A 20,443-nucleotide genomic window follows, 5' to 3' on the forward strand; every position below is an offset into this window, starting at 1 on the left:
TATGAGTCCACCAATGTTTTCTACCCGTGACATAAAGCTGTTGTATATCCGCAATGGAGTATATCCGCAATGGAGAAGCAGATACCTCTCTATTAGGCCTTAATTTACGCTAAATATTCCTGCAAAACATGCGTGTTAAGAATTTAATAGAACCAGAAAGCACCCGGGTAGTTACCATTACATAGTTATCAACCATACAGATGCAGAAACATGTATTCTTTTATTGAAATGTATATTATACTCTTCTGAAACATTGAGATACAAATTTCTTCTTTACGTTATACCGGTGATATTTTTGTATCCCCCGAAATGGCGAGAAGTGAGCAGAACTTCATTTAAGCGCATGACGACGAACTAAAATAGATGGCCATTTTAAACAGACAGTTTAGTTCTCAGTGAGCGCCTTTGAGAGTTAATGTATTGATGATAATTTTTGATAGTGTATGTAATTACGATAATTATTCATTTCCATTGAAAGATCTCGCTTTAAATCTTTTGTGAATCCAGTTTGCGAGAGGTACCGACAGTTTGTGCATTTTTCCAGCACCAGAAAGGCTATGGATCTTCCTAATGAAAAATTGCTGCAAGAAAACATTTGCCGCCAATAACTAATTCCCTTGGCTTTTAATATTCTTTATTTAGGCTTGAAAAACGTATGTACTGAGACTGTAGAACAAATTGCGTCTGTGATTAAGGCACTCGACGAGCGGTCTAACGCTTTGCTGCTAATAGGACTGCTTTCTTTGGAGAAGCTAATTAACGAGTCGATGAGAACGACGTCTAGATGGTACGCTAATGGCCGCAAGGAACTTAAGGCTCACGTTCTTTACGTTACAGGTTAAGTTTTAGTAGGTAGCTACCTAACTAACATGTGTACATTTGCACACGATAGCTAAATACGTCGGGCCTTATTAATAAAGCTTATATGCAGTTGACTAGAAGATAGCAAATATTTCCGTGTCCACCTTCTTTCTTGCTTTTGTGCGTATGATACATATAAATATTATTATTACAGAGGACACGGGGATATATAGACGTTTTCACGAGGGCGCTCCCGACGGTCTGGCGTGGAGAGTATGTGTCAGTGTTGCCTGTTCGGTCTGGACTGTGAGCTTGCTTTGCGCTTGCATTGCGGAGTGGTAGCTTTGCTTCGATGTTTCCATTTATTTTTGTCACGAATGACTTACGCTCGTAAATAATGGCATATATCATCAAAAGGCTACAGGCCAGCACTGTGCAGTTTATGGGTGGACAAACAACCAGCGGAAAATAACGATTTTGTGGACTAAGTGTGTCCACAACACAGCACTCCGCGAGACCACTGCCGCGATGTGGTATGTTCACGCTTCGCCGGTTTCCTGCATCACCTGAGGACTTGGCATTTCAGTCTAATATGAACCAATGCACACATCAGTAAAATAACGCATTTTGGTAAACTCTTTTTGGCACATTTCCCAACAGGTTGCGAGAATTGTCAGCTCTTCGATGCAATATTTTCACGTATGTAGTGGCAGAGGCTACATTTGTTATTCTTTCAAACACGACTTCATTCCAGTGCCTAATACGGGGGTCACACGGCGCATTTTTGATCGTGATCGAGCCCGATATGGGTCGCATTTCTTGGTCGCGATTGGCTTCTTTGCTCAATCTGCGGAAGGGAGCCAATCGCGGTCGAACATTCCGATCCAGATCGGTCTCGATCGCTATCAAAAGTGGCCATGTGACACCGGTATAAGACAAATTGGAGCACTCTGCGAGAGAACTAATCGGTAAATACACTTCGCAACGATCTGGAAAAATCGTGTCCTATGGAAAGATGTATGCAGGCCCTGTGTCCACCAAAACATTGTCTCTGCATTCACACGCACCCTACGCGGCCCTGCCCAAAAGGTAATTAACTTCAAAAGTGTGGTGCTGCATCGAGCTCACCCATCTTTGTGCATTGTCTATGTGCTTGGGCAGCAAGAGAATGCAAAAACGAACGTCTCAACCTCATCAGTGTGGCCTCGCGCCAGTGTTAGTGTTCGGGAACCGTAATGCGCTAACTGTGCGTGGCGTAGAAACGCGCTAAATGAGCCCGCGCAAGTAAGAACGTAAAAAAAACGGTATTCGCATGAGTACGCAGACAATAGCATCATGCTTGCAAGAATAACAGTAACGAAAAAAAAAAATTCGCACAGTCGATCAAGTGAAATACTTACGTGCGTGCAGAGACTGCTTCGCTGACCACTAAGCGCTTTTCACTCACGGTCAGTAGTGGTTTACTGTCAGATGCATATGTATTTATTCGACAATTGTTAAGACTCGACATTACTTTATTATGAACATAGCACAGTGAAACGGTGTAAGGGAAACAAGAGAAAGAGCAGAGCTGGCCCTAACGCTGCAATATTATTGGCTTATTTCACTTCAGAGATAGCACACACGAACAATTCTTGCCGTACGCGATATCTTCAATACAAACTTCGCGCACGATCTACGTTAAGGTTCACCGTGAGCGAAGCTTGTTCCAAATTCATACATTCGAAAGAAAAGCCATTCCTGGTAAACAAACGTAAAAAATAGGTAAACAAATATATCTTTATAACAAGTCCTGTTATAATCCCTATTGGGATTGACAGGATCTATAAATAAATAAATAATAAAAATAAAAATCTAGCACCTGGGCTGTATCAGTCGCGCTGGCATCTGTGATCACTGCCGCCCGTCGGTTCGCTGCAGGTACCGCGCTGCTCGATCGCCACGCTTTATGCTTTGACATTTGGTTATAAGCACCCTGCACCGCACCAGATCCAATAAATTTTGCATGATTGAGCTGTTCAGTTGCGTCGGAAGCGTATGGAGTAACCACCGCATATCTATATATCAACCACTGACACGCTTCGTCGGGCCGCCGGCGCCTGGTTCTATAAGCATTGCCCAACAGCTACGTACGCGCCTGCTTTCGCTAAATGAGGCAACCCTCAATCGCGAAACGTAATGGTGATCAGATTCAATCGACGATACGGTTACGTGTGCCCAGCAATAACAATGAAAGATACCGCTGATTAGCCCGCCAGGTCTCGACGAAGCAGACGCGGCTGCCGCCGCTACCAACGAAGAAACACCACATCCACTGGCTGGGCTTGCTGTTGCCATGGCACACTACACTGAGCGCTCACGCGAGCACGTGAAACATGTAACAAGTCAAGCGGCACAAGACAAGCGAAGCGGAAGAAAACAATCGAAATAATGCGCGGCGAAGATCACACAACCAAAGTGCGGCCGGCCTGCTCTCGCAAGGCGCACAGTCCAAAATGGCGGCGACGCTAGACGTCGCTCGTGTCGGCCAATGGCGCTGCTCAAACGTCGGTTTGTGAAAAGGTCTATAGGACGTGCGTGCGCCTTTCTCCAGGGAGGCGTGGTGTCCTAAGCCACTTGTACATTCGCCTATTCTACGCAACTTCGGTACATATCGCGCAGATCCAGTAATGCAGTGTGACTATTTTAGATTACGTGCAAAACATTCGCGATCATATGAGGTCATTGAATATATTCCTGTTATGTGGCTTAACACGTTCTTCACATTATCAGGCAGGATTAATTCGAGCTGATATACAGTGGCATTTAATAGGGAGAGCAGTTTGTCTGAGTACACTGTTGCAGGGGACCATAAAGTTTAGGTTGAAGTGTTTGTGGCATTTAGCACACATGTGGCACAGCTTATTTTTGTTTGTTTGTTTGTTTGCTTGTCTGTTTGTTTGTGCATCCATGTGAACTTTGTCCCACGAACTTCTTACCTGGCGGATAAGCTCGCCGACCATCCCATTCCATCCGGCAGGAGAGTTGACATCGCGACCCCCGTACTTGGAGTCGTTGACAAGCTTCAGGATGTAGTTGACTTTGACTTGGTCGGCTATTAGGTCGGCCAGGTCTTTGCAGTATCCTTCAAACTGATCGTTCCCGACTAAAACTTGCCCTGGTTCGGGCTTCTTGAACATCAGGTATGGCTCCTCCTACGGATAAAAAAAAAAGCCAGGGTGAGCTTCTAGGTTCTAATAATTCGCACTCGCGAAAATGGGCTTGTCTGATTCCACAAAGTAAAAGCGCGCTAATTTTTCATCCATATGATTAAATGATCTGGTGGCTGAATAAGCTTCTTTTTTTCTGATTCGACAAGTGTGAAAGTAAATTCGTTCTAAGACATGCTTTCTGAGGGACCTTGCCATAATCAGACAATTGGACAAAAGGTGTCAGGCAAAATTGGAACGTCTCAGGTACTGATATTTTTTTCCTGTTTTTGTTGATGCTTTTTTCTTATGGTTTATAAGTCAGGAAATAATACCGCTTATTTGGAGAAATGCAATCTGCAGGCTTCATCTTGTGATCTGAATATATTCGAGACTTTGACCACCGCAGCGACTATGTTTACAATCAAATTTAAAGGACGTGCATATTGTACGGCTATTTTATTATTGCAATCATTCCTTGCATTCTGAATGAAAATCGATCATCCATCTTAGTGCAGTGTTTTTATTATGCGCCCATTTAAACGCCTGAACCAGCACTGCCTTCGACCTGAGTATGAAGCTGAAACGGTCACATCACATTGTCACTGTATTGTTACTGTCCCGCGAGCTCTTTTTTGCTGCACTAAGGCATGCACTGGTAACATTATTCCAAGATACAAAGGTACATCAAGTAATCGGGAGGATTACTGAGGAAAACCGCGAGAACTCACTGCTAAATGATTGTTTCCATCTTGCGAGCCGTCAGTGCACTTTAGTAAATGCCGTCATTTATAAAACATGGTTATGGCATGAAGTAAATTAGGAAATAAAAGATATACGAACAGCGTGACTTACCAAAATGCTAGTCACAATATATGTTTTGTTTTCTAGTTCGCTGTCTTGTTTTACTCGTTTGTACTTTGGTGGATGAGGATGTAAACCAGACGAGTCACTCCACTCCGCAATCTAGGGGGAGAAAGATATCCTCATAATCAGCACATTAGAGGCAGTTGTCGCCAAGCAGAGGTAACCAACGGATGTCGTGTCAGCTCATATTTGTCGGGCATACCTGCTCACCACATCTGTACTCATTGTGCCAGTGTCCCTGCATTCGTGACTGACTCTTAATTTGCTTATTCTATTGTTTTCTTCAATTGCTTGTTTATTTTTGACTGGAGAGCTTATGTGCATATCGCACCGAATGTCTTGTCGCGCCCACTACATGGCTAATTGAGTCAAGCACGCTGATAAGTACTCGTTATTGTGTGGGTGTGTAATGTGCACATGCTCTTATTGCTGATTTTTTCGTGTCATTACTGCATATTCAATAAACTAATCATATGCTGTACAACAGCCGGTGAGAAAAGCTGCGAACGTTTCCAATATTATCAAACATATCAAATCAAATGAAATCTCATATATGGCATTGTGATATCTTTTAATACAATAATACAATAGGACCAATGTTAAGCCTCTCCTCTTATGAGTAACTCATCAAAGCCTACATGTGTGCTATTTAACATAAACAATGGAAAACTTTAACAACGCTGATAATGCAGAAACATCGCCTTACCTTCACCATTTCGCTGTTCATCGTCATTTCAACTACGTCGATAGTAAAATTCACACGATTTCCTTGCGCATCAAATGATATGTTTCCAGTAAGGCCAATTATGTGCGTCTGCAAAAGAATATAAAAACATGGATCTTCGGGTACTCTTCTACCTGCAAAAAGCCCTTGTACTTTTTTTTAGTAATGGTGAATAGTTACAGGGGAAAGAAATGCTGGCTCTCCCGTAATCGAGAGTAGATGTAAGCATGAAATGGCTGCCATACAGCGTCTTTTGCTACCTGTGGTGCCACCGCCTTCAACCACTTTTCTTCTTCCAACAGTGCAGCGTGCTCAGCGTCTGTCGCTACTTTTTCTTCTTATTCACAGACCGCCGGCGTTCAAAAGAGCACAGGCAACCCTGTCTAAGCGCCACAAGATGTATGGTGCCCTCTATCTGCCTTTTGAACGTCACTATTGCAAATGACAAATAAAACTTCAGCGTGCCAGAAGTGACATATTGAGTGATATTGTGAAGAAACATTAGAAAGAAATCGGAAGCAATATTTTTTTGTAACTTGTTTGGGAAGTAACTAGCGTATGTAATGCGGTCCTGTACAAACGGCTGGGAGCCAGAGGCCGCATTTTCTTAACTTTTGACTGGTTGCCCGGATGATGTCGTTTTCTTTTAGCAACGATGCCCGGGTGTTCTCGTTTGAGTGCCCGGATAACGGCTCTGGCTTTTGGCTCAAGGTCACTTGAAGGTCGCCGACAAAGGGAGCTAAAAGCGTTTCATGCTTGAAAAATGCAGATAAACAATATTTTCTTATAATAAAGTACATGACAAATATTATTTAAAAATAATAAAGGAAGACAGAGAAATTTTTATGAAGGTAGTACATTCGGAGCAGCAGGGTCCGTATTCACAAAAACATATTTGAGCTAGAACTCTTCATTCGAGCATAATCCAGCCAATCGAAATGACGGAATGTTAATAACGAAGGCTAGCCAGCGGGAAAAAGCGCTTACGAACAAAAAGCTTCGTAATTCGGCCTCGTAGAACTTTTCTCTTCCTTTTCATCACTTTTCATACATATATCCCCTCTCCCCCAGTGCAGGGTAGAGTAGGTTGCTATAACGTGCCTGCCTTTCCTCTCTTCTGTTTCTCTCTCCCTCTGTATTAGCCTAATTGTGGAGCTGGAGCTTCGAGTCTGAGAGCATTTGTGAATGTTTGCGAAGAGGACCGCAGTATCCCAGCAACCACTTGTATAATGACTGAGCCGGAATGGTGTTTAGGTTACGCAAGACCTAATCGCGCAGCTGTTATCGCCCAACTTCGAATGGCCGTCTCGCTTTAACTATGTACGTGAGACCCGTCTCCCGGCGACACAATAAGGCCTTCTCAATAGCAGCTTTTGCGTTCAGATGCCTTTTTTTTCAGAAACCAACGATTCCTGGAATATAGAGAGGGGGTGTGTTTATGTATATTGAAGTTCAATCACTGTAGCCAGCTTGTGCATGCTGGCTATAAATTTAAACGGCAAGTGAACGTTGTTGTAAATAATTTGCAAACGAAGCCACGTGTGTTGTGTGCGACAAAGTAAAGCTTTAGTGAGACGCATATCGAGATTCGCTGTGCCGACCCATGAATTGTAAAAAAAAAAAAAAAATTAAGCGAGAATTTGTTCAGCGTTCTTGACATTGTGGTATGACGGCGTGTAGGATTTTACGTTGCCAAAAATACAAAAAAAAACTTTTATTACTTTCCGGCTGCAGATACAATAAGTACGAAATCAGAGCACCGGTGAAGAAAAGCACAATCATGGCCAAGTGAGATCATCACAAGTCATGAGAATTTCCCTCCCTGTGTTTGAACGAGTGTAGTGTGCGTTTGTAAGACTTTTCATTATTGTTCTGTTCAACTTGTTGCAGATACACATTGGATGAAATGTATTTTGCCTGTCTCGACAGTAGATTGATATAGGTTGCACAGCTCTAGCTAGACCGAAAAGTTGTGCAATATGAGATTTATATTAACAGGTGAGTACTTCAACGTGCATATCAGGGAGGCTAAAGATAATAGTAAGCGACGCTCAGAGACTTCGTCGTCGGGCAATTTCATAGCATTTTGTCAAGATTTGTAGCACGTTCTGATCCAGGAAAACAATGGCGTTGTGTGTCTCGACGCGATCAAGCTCATCGTGCTCTCGTTACTTTTTCTAGAAGTAATGAACTTAGGGTCACGTTTGTAACCCAGAAACTATTTCTTCTATTTGACATTCTTCAGTAGCGTGACCTGCAGTGACGGGCCCTACTGTGTGACCTGTACTGTGTGTTCTACTTTATTCTTTGGGATTTCCCATCTCACTCTTTCTTCTTTTATCGCCTCCTTCCTATCTTCCATTTCTATGTTTCTGTCTCCTCCTTTCTGAAGAGTAGGCTGGGCGTTGTGCCCCTTCCGGTGGCAGTTGCCAGCCTTGCTCCTCGCTTTCCCTTGCCTGTGCATATGTTTTCAAATCAAATAATAATAATAATAATAATAATAATAATAATAATAATAATAATAATAATAATAATAATAATAATAATAATAATAATAATAATAATAATAATAATAATAATGACGATATGCAGTGTAAAGCGTGGGTAATTTCTCTTTTTTTTCTATCAAATTTCCTATGTACATTTTGAATGTCAAGGTCAACAGCCGATTAAGAGAGACAAATTGTGAAATGAAATAACGAAACAAGAACGCAAACGCAAAGTTGTCTTAGTTCTTGAAGTACTGCGTTGAAATTGCCCCAACGAAGACATGCTGAGAGTCTGGACTGTTACCAGGGTTGTTAGTTTCTACACACCGATATCATAGCTTTTCTAAGAGAAGAAGAAAGAAAGCCTGACGAAAGCTACTGCAAAATGGTCGAAAAAGCGTACAAATTTTCCTAATTTTTTTCCTCCAGTCTCATTGAAAGCTTTATTCTTTGCTTCCCGTGAAATTCGCTGTGCATTCATCTCAGCACGTATATTTTTACCTCACGGAAAGCTATTGTAAAATTTAAAAGTACAAAATTGAGATATCTAACCTAGGAGGGCGTAGTGGATTACATGGTTACATGTGGTGGATTACATGTAGACTCCTAGGTCTCTTGCTCACTCGATTATCATACCTGCTCATCGACTTTCGCTCCGCAACAGTCATTCTAAGGTTGTATACCCTTCGCCTGCGCGCCCTACTGCGCATCTCAACTGATTTTTCATTCGAGCAGCGAACGACTGGAATCATCTGCCCACCGACGCTGCGTGCCACTCCGATCCCTGCGACTTCAAGTCATTCATCAAAGAACTCGTACAAATTTAACCCACCCCTCATGTAATACCCCATACCAGGGGCATTTGAGGCATCAATAAATAAATAAATGTATATCTTTAAACCATATTGTGCGTGCCTAAAATCACGCAGACGAGGGCCTTAATGATTGGTGGTTTATGGGTCATGATTTGTTCGATAATGATCAATAATCTTGAGCTTCTAATTAATCCACACAGCCGTGCATAATGTAACGCCGACCTAAAGGCAATCGGACGCAGTAAAACTTTTTTTACACCGAAGCTGTTATAAGTTAGGTTCCAGGAGATCGCGTCCGGCAACGGCAGTAGGTAGATAGAGCGTAAGTAGATCAATTTTCGGCACCATGTGCGTGGTGGTTTGGCTCCATGTGCGTTGCGGTTGGTTCTATGTGCGTGGCGGTTTCCCGCCAGCCGTACCTTATAGCACAGGTGTCCAAACGGATGATGAATGGCACATTGTTATACCACTCCCCACCACCAATGCATCTTTCACAAGTGTCGCGATACTCGGTGACGGCACATCCCACCAATCGTTGTGCCCTTTTGTCTCGTCACGTAGAGATCGCACTAGCGCTGTTATCAGCAGTTGCCCTTTGGACTCGCTACGGAACGGACGCTCGTTTAACCACATCTTCCAGGATCCTGACGTCAGGATCCTGACGATGCCGAGCAGCGTTCCGTGGCTATGAAGGCTGTGGCTCATACGCTAGTCTATGACCATGGGGCGGACTTGGCGCAGCAAATGCACTACTTGGCCATCGCGCCGGGCGAAAGCAAGACACCGGTATCCTTGCTCTTTGACGAGCATGCGGAAGACGCTCAATATAGTCAATAATGATAATATATAAATTCACTATAGCAATACTCACTACAGCAGACCCAGCATAGACACAGCTTCGCTAGCGTCCATCTTCACAGTAGTGGAAGGGCTCTGATTTTTTTTTTTTTTTTGCAGTTATGGAAAGAAAGAGGGTGCGCGTTTGGGACATAATTTTGTGCGCGGCACCCAACTATATGGCTGATTAGCGAATTTTACTTATAGAACGAGTTAACTATTGCTTCTTGGGGCAATTGCTGCCTTCTGCAGGTCAAGTCACAGTGGCCTCTCACCTGTCTCAGAAATTCGGCGATAGTCTTTCCGTGCTCCCACGTGACGGCCGGCCAGCTTTGGCAGTCAATGCCCTTCATTCCGCGGTTGTACACTTCCCCTCTGCGGAAGTTGTTGCGGAAGATGTCCGACTTGTTCTTCAGCAGGCGACTGTACGTGTCCAGGATCACTTTTGCTGCGTCATGCATCAGCGCCACGTCCGCCTGCAAGAAAGGTGTGCAGTGTAATCGAAGCCATTACTCTGTTGCTTTAAGAGCTGTCTCAAAGAAGCTCGCGTTAGCAGCTTTAATTAAATGTTGCAGCGTACGACTGTTATTTCGGTGTCCGTGCGGATACCGCAATTACCGCTATGTACCCTTATCCCCCCACACCACCGCCCCTTCTTCCCCTCGCCGCGTCTAGGCTTCCCCGCAGTGCCGCGTTACGGTGATAAATGGCACCAACCTCGCACATCACGGTGGCAGCGGCGTATCTTGCCATTAGGTTGACACCCCGCATTTTAATCGTCTATATAAATAAATATGTGTCATCATTGCACTATAAAATCATCAGTATCTAAACGTGTAGGTACCGAAAACAGTAGATATCTCTATAGATTTTTTATTCTATATGCCACGTACCGTTGAGATTTAAAAACTCTCAATGAAATCCTGCTGTAGTAGAACAAATGTAGTCGAAGCCTTTATGTACTTGCAGTTCTGTAAGCATATGCAGTTATTAGCTAGCTGACAGTCACGACTATACGGCTGATGCAGAACTCAACTCTTACGCGGAACATACGAAGTCTATTTGGATTATCTCTCGTAAAAAAAAAAAAAAAAAGAGCTCCCAAGGTAAATATGTGCGGAACTCGGCCATACATGTTCCCAATCTTTCAAGTATACTTAAACTGGAGGTAGAGACATTTTTGAATGCTGGCCTATCTGCAGTATTCTGTTTAGATCAGACCAGAATGTATATTTTGCTCGCATACTTCAAACCTTAAGGTACATAAACGTATCCGTCAAGGCGTACGTCTCTTAAAAGCTTCTAAAATAAGACGTGCACTAAAGCTACTGTAATAAAGCGCGGATCTCTCGGACGTTGTTTCTTTTACTCGAAACTTCAAAGAGATGTATTGCGGCTTCAAACGAGCACGTGTCTGCAAATATTCCGAATGGAAATTCACCCAATACATCACCGGCGCGCGGAATAGATCATAGGCATTCGAGGCCGTTCCTTATTGGGTCTACTTTGCTCGTACATTAACAGAAGACCATGGATTTACATATAAATGCGCCTTCCTTTGGCAGGCATGATCAAGGACGCAACAATAATATATAAGCGAGCACATCATCTCTAGCAAAAAGACGTTCGCGAGTGCTCTTCTTTTTTTTTCGCGGCATATAGACTCGTATTTCACGTCTAAAAAGATGCTCATGCGGCATATATTAGCATACTTCTGAATTTTCGTCGGAGCTTGCTTATTTACGCCACTTGTTCCATACCTTGCTGAGAATAAAAGGTGATTATATGAGTTTATATTGTTCCTATAAAGCTGCTTTCTTCTCTTGCCGGTAGAAGATGTTTTGGGTAAGCCGGGGAGGTTTAGCGAAAGGTCGAAACATGACCGCAGTTAATCAACACGCCCCCTTTCAGTCTAATATATCATCAGTGTGGAAGCTAGCACGTTCACGAGCGCCGTCGATTGTTAGGTATGCGAGGGAACTCCTGCTCTTCAGCTTATAGACGTTATGTGTCGGAACGGATGTCAGAATGTAATCAAACCTACTTTAAGTGAAGCTTTGTAGGAAATAAACCTATTTTCTCGGGAAAAAGGTGCCCTAGAGCATCGCCAGACATTCGCCTCCTGCTTCCAACAGCTCACAAGGCCAGCATCACTTTATGGCCAAGGCCCACAGCCTTACTTTCCAGTGTCTTCACTTTAGAGGCGACATGCGTATCGGTGGGGGAATGATTAGTGGCTATCTAGTCTTCCATGAAGTAGCAGTCGTGAATGTACAGTGTCAGTGCAGATGAATGCAAAATGTGTTCGTGGCTCTGATAGCAGTAGTCGTAACGACACTGTGATATCATGGAAAGGCGTAAATTGTGGCTGCCTGTAGAGTAGCACGATAAGTATTCGCATGTGAGCTTGATGGTTCACCGTTCATTCGATCCTTGCTATCGTATTGTTGCAGACAACTCAACGAGAACCTCACGTTTCTCCATTTCAAATTCTTGCAGTGCCTTGATATGATCCGTTTGTAACCTTGTATTGCGAGAGTCATTTATTTCCGTTTTTTTTTAATTACGCACTTGTCCTTGCCCCGTTTATTTATGCGCTTTTCTTGTCTAACACGTGTGCTGAATATAGTTGTTGATATTATATGTCGACGACATTGTTTCGATAAATTGCCTCAGCAAGAATCAGAAAATGCGCGCTGTGAAAGTTGACACCGTTCAAAAATATCTCAAATATGCGATGTAACGAAACGCGGAATGAACGAGCAGAAAACTCTTGACGTTGACCTAAGGGGCTAACTGTGGAGTAAACCGCACTTGCTAAGCTCTTCTGATGTACATCTGTTTTGAATAGATCGTTTTTCGCCTTATATGTCTCGGTTCTGATTTTAGCACCTTCAGATGTCAATGAGAACGAGAAAAACAAAAATAATAATACTACTGCAATGATTCGTCAAGCTGTCCTGGCGCAGCTGTTTTCTACAACCCCTCCATCTGTACTGTAAGATAGGAAATAAAATGAAATGAAATGATTAAAACTGTTATCTACGGGACAGTTCTATACTATAGTAAACGTCATCTAGAAAAACACGTCCGAAATATTGAAGCTCTAAATGAACCAAAGCAAACCAAACGAAAAAAACAAAATTGATAATATGAACAAAGCTGCTGCTTGAGACCCACACGGCAATATCGCTGTACAGAAAGCAGGATGTTAGAACGCCTGAAGGATTCCTCCAATGTGATCCGGGCCATTGTGTTGTCCTGGCATTTCTGTCTGAAGAACGTGGATTTTACCCTTCACTGAACCACTTTTATGGCGGTAGCCACGAAAGCATTAGTACAGTTGCCTCTCGCAGAAACTACAATGGGGGAATCGAGTTGAAAACAGCTGGGCAGATGTCTACTGCAGAACAGACAGCAAAACCTATTCGATCATAGCCACTGCAACTAAGCAGTGATCCAAAGGTTTTTACATTACTATCTTCATTGTCGTGTTCACAACAGATACTACTGCTGCGTTGGTTGCCGTTTTCGTAAGGCTCATTGCAGAAATAAGAGCAACAAAATCTGTGGAATCACCGATGAGTAGTATTTGTTCCAGTCTGGATTGGTGGAAGTGGGTATTAGTCAGCTTGGATGGCCATGATGACTTGCCATATTAAATTTTGTCTATTTGGGCTTATTCCCATCCTTATTCTGTACCGCTTTTGTTCTCTCTAATGGGGATATTCGCTGTTGTAAACCATGACAACGCATAGACATCATGGAGAGAAATAAAAGACGATGAAGTAAGGATGAGACCGATTGCAATAAGTTCTGATGATTTAATGTGCAGCATTTCTTACTTGCAACTATTTCCGGTTTGAGACAGACGGCGATATTGTTGTTTGTGGAAGTCGAACGTTTTTAGATTTCTATTAGATTGGTAGTAATTATTATGTCTCACAGGACACCGTGTCCCCGCCGCGATGGCGTTTTACAGCTCAGAACATGGTCACGTCCTCGACTATGCGCCACTGCCAGCCGTATTCAGATAGACTGGTTTGTACAAACGCTTGTGCAGTTATATTGAGATGCGTGTTGAGGATAGTTATATTATCAAATAATATTACTAGTTGTCAGTTAACGGTCGTCTCATTATGTGTTTGTGCTTTTGCGGTTATTTGATTCACACTAGATTGCCATACTCTGGTAACGACGTACCTTCGAGACGATGCACGGCAGCACCAGGTAGTGGAACAACATGTCCTACTCAAAATTATCAATCTATATTCATGATCAAATCGGTTATCGCTTTCGCAAGAAAACGCCTAGTTTCACGTCAGTAGCATGCACTCGATGTGCTCACCGCTTTAACTTCTTTTGGAGGCGCACAAATATTGGCATTGTTTACGACAAAGTTTTACATGTACCAAAAACGTTGAAAACAGTACGACACTAGTACGAAGCATCATGTAGATGCACCCAAACGCAGGGAAATGCTCGGCAGCAATAATTTGGTCGCTATACTTAGTTCATCGCCAACAGATGCTCGTGACGTATTTCCAGCAATACCATTTAATTGGACAAACACAACTTACTACAACATACACAACGTGTTCCGGAAAGATATAAGAATATTAATGATATATATGTCCATGAGCAGTAATACACGAAGGCACTATCACATGTTTGTGTTGAACCATTAGAGCGGCAATGTCATTTTCTCTTGTTTTTTTTTTTTAATTTTAGGTTTTAGGAGATTTCGGCGCCTAATAGCGGCGTCGGCTACTTCTTCGTGGTAACCGGCAGCGCAAACGACGCGGACAAAAAAAAAAAAGAATAACACAGGATGAGCGCTCAACTCTGACTATACAGTACACTGCTAAAATAATTTACACCCTCAAAAGTGAATAAGGGTTGTACATTATTTTACAGTGTGTTCAGTGCTCGCCCTGTGTGGTTCTTTCTCTGTCTTGATCGTTCGCGCTGCCTGTTACCTATGAGTCATCACCAACTCACCCAACTTTCCGGTAATTTGGGCTGCTACTTTTCACATAGAATGGATTAATACAAAGAAAAGTGAGAGAAGTCGGCACTGAACAAAGGAAGTGGACAAAAATAAAAAAGTCACACTTGAAGTCAGTCAACATAAGTGCACTGAACACAGCTCAAAACATAGGTAACATGACACATTGGAATGTAAAGCAAGGCCACTTAGATGATACACTAAAAACAGCTCACAACTCTGGTCACATAAAACACAATGGAACCTAAAGTCAGCTTACATATATAGATACAATAAGGTACGAAGAAGATGAGTTTCGAGGTTTAGGTTCTTGTGCGCCTGAGATTTGTTACCTTGTATTCTTTGTTATGTGGTGAAAAACGACAGGCAAAGTACAGTAATGGGCTGCCACAAAGCGCGGCTCATTAATGGCAGCAGGCAGTCTATCCTAAGAGACCAAGCTTATAAGGAGTACTTAATTATAAGTGTTTTTTTTACGGAGCCACTAAGCAAGAAAACAGTGCTTACGGATACATGGGCCGTTCCAGCTCCGGGCCATTTGCTGTGGTCTAGCTTTTCCCAAGGTTTATGGAACTGTTTGAACTCGTCTTTGTTGACCTGGATAATCCTAAAGCCGGTGACGTTGACCACGCCGAGTTCGAGGATTTGGTTGTTAAAGTACTCGTCCATTACCTGCATTGAGAAACGTGAAGGAAACCCCACGTGTAAAACAAGAGTAGACAATGCAACAGCGCTTACCGAAAATCCTGTTTAGAGGTGTTCGTGTTTGCTTAGAAATTATGTAGAAGCGTTATAGGAAGCGCTTACAAAGAGTTAGTGTCCTGCGGGAACCAAATGTTGCACCAATTTCATATTTTGAAACTATAGCAGGGAAGGGGAGGAGACTCGTTATGGAGTAGTGTGCACTAAGCATTCGAAGTATTTAGGCTAATCATAAACCTCCAAATAATTGCTAAATGCTGCTTGTCTTCTTCTTTAGAGGCGTTATACAAAGTGCGTACTTTGTTCATATATCCACGAATTTTGGATACTGCCCTTTCTGCCATCTTTAAAACTTCGTCACAATGCGATCGCGTAACTCAGTAGCCAAATAAAAAAAAGATATTTCAGACGATCTGCGGCGTTTGAAACACTGCTCTAACGCCGCAGGAAGGTTATGAATAAGCACGGTGAATGCACATATTATTAGACGCGAGTACCGTCTCGACGTTGCCAATCGAAAGTTGCCGAAATTTAGCCGATCTTTTGTAATCTTTTTTTTTTTAAATGTTGCCCATTGAGCTCCACTGGTGCATTGCGTTGAAGTTCAACAGATGGCCGAATCGCGAATTTCCAAACTGCCTGGACACATTGCCCGAAGTCCAGAACTAAACGTTAGTTTCAATTGGCATATTGGGGTAGTATGTTGTGGGTGACGCACAATCGAAATTTAAACTGCGTAGGTTAATTACCACCTTTATCGATTATTACACATAGAATAGCGCAGGACATTTGTCTGAAGTCGTGAAAGAACTGAGCGTGTCACAGAGCTTACATTTCGATGAAATACTGTAGGATAACATCAAGTGTGTGACATACGGGAAAAGATGGAAGAGCATCAGTTAAATATGGCCTTAGCAATAAATTACTTAGGCAAGTGCTCTCAAGCGTTATATGACCGTTATGCGCACTGTTGCCCTGTGTCCTCGGAGATATGAATCCGGCACCGGTACCAAGTCCACATTTGATGGAAATTCGGGGCAGGCTATAGGTAATGTGGAGGCAATGTTCCTATAATTTATAAGTTAATCTTTGCAGATGCTTACTGAAGGCTTTGTCCTTGTTTTTATGCGTAATACAAGGCGCTCAGAAGGTTTCCAAAGTCTCCTCTGTGAACTAAAGAAGGCACCTTGTTAATATTTTTGGAGGAAGGAGACAGGTCTTGGCTACTGATGATTTCTTGATAAAATTTTCAAGTCTGAGGATTAATTGCGGTCATTGCGGTAAGGTACTTGTGAAAGCGCTACAGAGCGTTATAAGTGTGCTCTATGAACCACATGAAATGTTAGCCGATTGTCGTGGAAGAACTATAACTTGCTGACGTGCGTGCAAAACGTTAAATTCTGTGTTTCAATTACACGTAATTAAAATTTTAGTGTAACCACTCGAAAAAAGGAATAGGTTAGCTGGAAATTGGGCCGCGATTCCGCAAAGTCCCACGAGTATGTGACAATGGGATTTGTTGATTCTAGTTGAGAATGCAGATAGTTAACAGAACATCGAAAACAGGTTTGTACTGAGGTCAGTATCAAGCACTGAGGGCATTTAAACGCATGTTTGAATACCTCTACGTCTTACTTGTCAATATTGTTTTCGTACGCTCCTTCGAACAATATTTCATGTCACATCTAAAATTACAGATGTTTGCGATACGCGGAAGACTTCGGTGGGTTCATTTGTCATGTCAGATCAACATTTCAGATCAATACGGTGTTCTTAATATTGATTTACGCTTTATAAGTCACATGACGGCCTGAGTATTTTAGCCCGACACAACTTTCTTATCAGGGCTAGCCTTTTCACATAATTAAAGGAAAACTGCGCTATTGGTGTTAAATAATAGTAATGTGGGATAAAGGGTTTACATCAGTTGAAGTAAAAGTTACTGGAGCCAACAATCCGTAAATGCACAAGCAGGTGTCCTGCGACGGCACGCACATTTTGACGTGTAGAGCTGAAGTATATATTGCCCCTGTAAAGGTTAATAACATGTATAATACGTTCAAGTCTTGTCGTTCAAGAATTGCGAAATATAACGAGGACATCCAAACCCTTGACGTTCTCGCCGTTGTTTAGAGTATAAAAAGCACCGCTTAACTATAAACTGTGATAATGTGCACTCTTTAAAGGTACCGTCCTTACAGAGCACACACGTGTTCTTTTTTTTTTTAAATCTGGCGTATTATTTTTTAAATTGTTTCCTCTCATTGTTTCAATTTCTTATAATGCGTTTCACCGAATCTTCTAAGTCTACCAAATATTCTAGATTTAGGTAGATTTAGATCGATTTATGAAGATTTAGGTGCATGATAAAGAACCCCAGGTGGTCGGAATTATTCCGCCGCCCTGCGAACACTACAGAAGTGATAAAGGCCATTGCGTCACTGAATGAATGTAAAGCAATATAAACACACACACACACACACACACACACACACACACACACACACACACACACACACACACACACACACACACGCACGCACGCACGCACGCACGCACGCACGCACGCACACACACACACACACACACACACACACACACACACACACACACGCACACGCACACGCACACGCACACGCACACGCACACACACACGCACACAGGAAAAGGAAACCGAAGAAAACACCAGGTAGAGTAGGATGCACTCACGAGGCTGGTGAGGAGGAAGTGGAAGTTCCTCCTGCCAGTGTACAGGTCACGCACGTGGTTGATGATGATGTCTCGTGCCACGTCGGCGGTGCTGTCGAGAACGACGTACTTGCGCGATTCACGGTCGTTCAGCTCCATCTGGTGCAGGAACGAATTGGCGTCGGATACGTTGAAGAAACGCCTCACCACGCGCACTTCGAGCTTTTTGTTCGCCGTCATGTGGAATATCTGCTGCAGCTTCAGCAGGCCTGCATAGCAACAGAGAAAGAGAGAATAAAGTTGATTGTACTATAGAGCCCTATAGTATGAAGCTTTTCCTTGGAGATTGTCATTGCCTACCGTGTAGAGAAGCGGAACAGAATCAGGGATCGATCTCACGACATCAGAGTTAGCTCTGGATTGTCTCAAGAAAGAAGAATTAAGTTGGTTAGAAACGGTCCATATTTTTGCGTCGCAAGAATGACGTGAAAACAAGCAGGGAGAGTCAACACGAGCACCGTATTTGAAGCAGCGGTTTGTTGAAAGCACGTGACCATATATGCAGCGACCTATACCTACCAACGAAAGAAGCAGACAAGAAACCCGTTAGCCGCCCGTGAAGCTCGCGTTAATGAAACCAGGCGGTCAACACTGTTACGAAGGCCTCCATTACGGCTTTTCATAATGTTCTGTCTGGTTGCGGAACGTTAAACCTCAAAATTTCATTTTTACTTTATTTTGTCATCGCCGAAGCAATGTTGTCGTAGTTTCCCGTGCTACCCAAGACCTTCATTTGAGTGAACTTGATCAATTTTGTTTTTCCACTGGCCTTAGGTAACAAAGACCTGCAGGAACTGGAACGTAAATATTCTCATGGCTGCTTCACGCTTTGTGGCAACCGAAACAATTGCTTAATGTTGAAGGCTTATCACAAATTTACTCTTTACATACTTATATTGCGTATAATTTATTTATTGTTATTATTAATTTGTGGTTTAATCACAATGAAAATGAAGCCTGTTCGTGTAACGACGTGCTTATACCTAAAGTGAGCTTTTCATTAGTTGAAGAGCTTGTAAAGGTGTTTGGAACACAACAATCGTAATGACCTTGCGTAAATTTTACAGTGCCCCCTTTTGAGGAGTTGGAATTTTTCTATTATATTAGTTATTCATCACGAGGTATTATCAGGGCAGTTTTGGGGAGAGCACGTCATATTGACACGTTGAGCTGTTGCAGCGGATTCATAGGCAATCTGCATGTTTTAGAAGCGGAAGACGCTGTAGAATTATTTCAGTAAATTTAGGTATCAAGTTCGGCGTTAGCTCATAGTGTTTCCTCATCTTGATAAGTCTAAAGAAATCGTTTTCCCCAGTGTATTTTTTTTCAGAAGCTGTTGGAAGATTTATTGCGATAGTAGGGGTTAGCGTAAAAACGTTGTCGAGTGATTTCTAATTAAAATAAACATCTAAATAAAATGTAACTGATACCAGCTCGAGTCATGTGGGCGTTCTTCAATACCAGGAACAGCAATCGAGATATCCATATATGTGCCCGCAATACTGACCATCTTTTATTTCTGGTTTGTAAGGCTGCTGTGTTTCTTTCAACAGCGAAGCTGTTTAAGCCAGCCGTAATTTGTGGTGCGTAGCCAGACACTACCAAGAAAGAAAATAAATTTTCTTGCCGAGGCGGGATTCGGAGCGTCGTAACCACTAGGCTATAGAGCCACGCTTGCAGCACGTGCATTTCTGCGAACCATATGATTGCGTTCGAGCGTCGTCGTCTTCGTTCGCAGCTGGCGCGTTCGTACGCTCGTGCTCTGCGAGGTGAAGAGGTTTTGCGCGCTATGAGAGCGAGAGAGAGACGCATTCACGGAGGGGGTCTCCTGGAACGCGGTGTCGGCATTGGAACGTGGTGTCGGCACTGGAAAGCGGTGTCGGTGTTGCAAGCTGCGCTATGCAACGCGCAGTGACGGCCGTTAAGTCCGAGACGCGCGAAAGAGAAATTATCATCATCATGAGTAATAAGATGAAAAGTTCGCGCGCACTTCCGGAAAATGCGGGGCTCCGATCACCCAACTTCGCTGTTTCAAGCGTTGCGAGGCCGAGTGCACGGCTAAGGGTTTTTAATTTTTTTTTTCTATTTGTTTGCATGAATTGCGCTCTCTTTCCGTTCTCTGCGCGTGCCATGAATCTTCGTTGCAGATTGCGACAAAGTGCAGCTAGAAGAAGCCTGAACCCACAATTTGCGAAGGAACGGCGACGGCTGGATGTAGGACAGGAAGAGAATCCCAGTTACAAACTACAGGGGCCAAGTGCCCT

At 42.9% G+C, this 20,443-nt stretch overlaps 1 protein-coding gene across 3 annotated transcripts in view; it reads right to left on the reverse strand.

The window, feature by feature from the left end:
* The window catches only part of LOC119449971 (glutamate receptor 1), a 193,426-nt gene that overhangs the window by 31,725 nt on the left and 141,258 nt on the right, over positions 1–20,443 (reverse strand). For all 3 annotated transcript variants that reach the window (XM_037713291.2, XM_037713290.2, XM_037713292.2), the window contains 6 exons: positions 18,141–18,388; positions 15,237–15,401; positions 9,997–10,197; positions 5,563–5,670; positions 4,845–4,955; positions 3,780–3,995 (listed from right to left, as the gene is read on the reverse strand). In XM_037713291.2, the coding sequence (XP_037569219.1) occupies positions 3,780–3,995; positions 4,845–4,955; positions 5,563–5,670; positions 9,997–10,197; positions 15,237–15,401; positions 18,141–18,388 (1,049 nt within the window). The remainder of the gene's footprint in view (positions 1–3,779; positions 3,996–4,844; positions 4,956–5,562; positions 5,671–9,996; positions 10,198–15,236; positions 15,402–18,140; positions 18,389–20,443) is intronic.

This window comes from Dermacentor silvarum, chromosome 4, assembly GCF_013339745.2.
Source record: "Dermacentor silvarum isolate Dsil-2018 chromosome 4, BIME_Dsil_1.4, whole genome shotgun sequence".
Taxonomy (NCBI): domain Eukaryota; kingdom Metazoa; phylum Arthropoda; class Arachnida; order Ixodida; family Ixodidae; genus Dermacentor; species Dermacentor silvarum.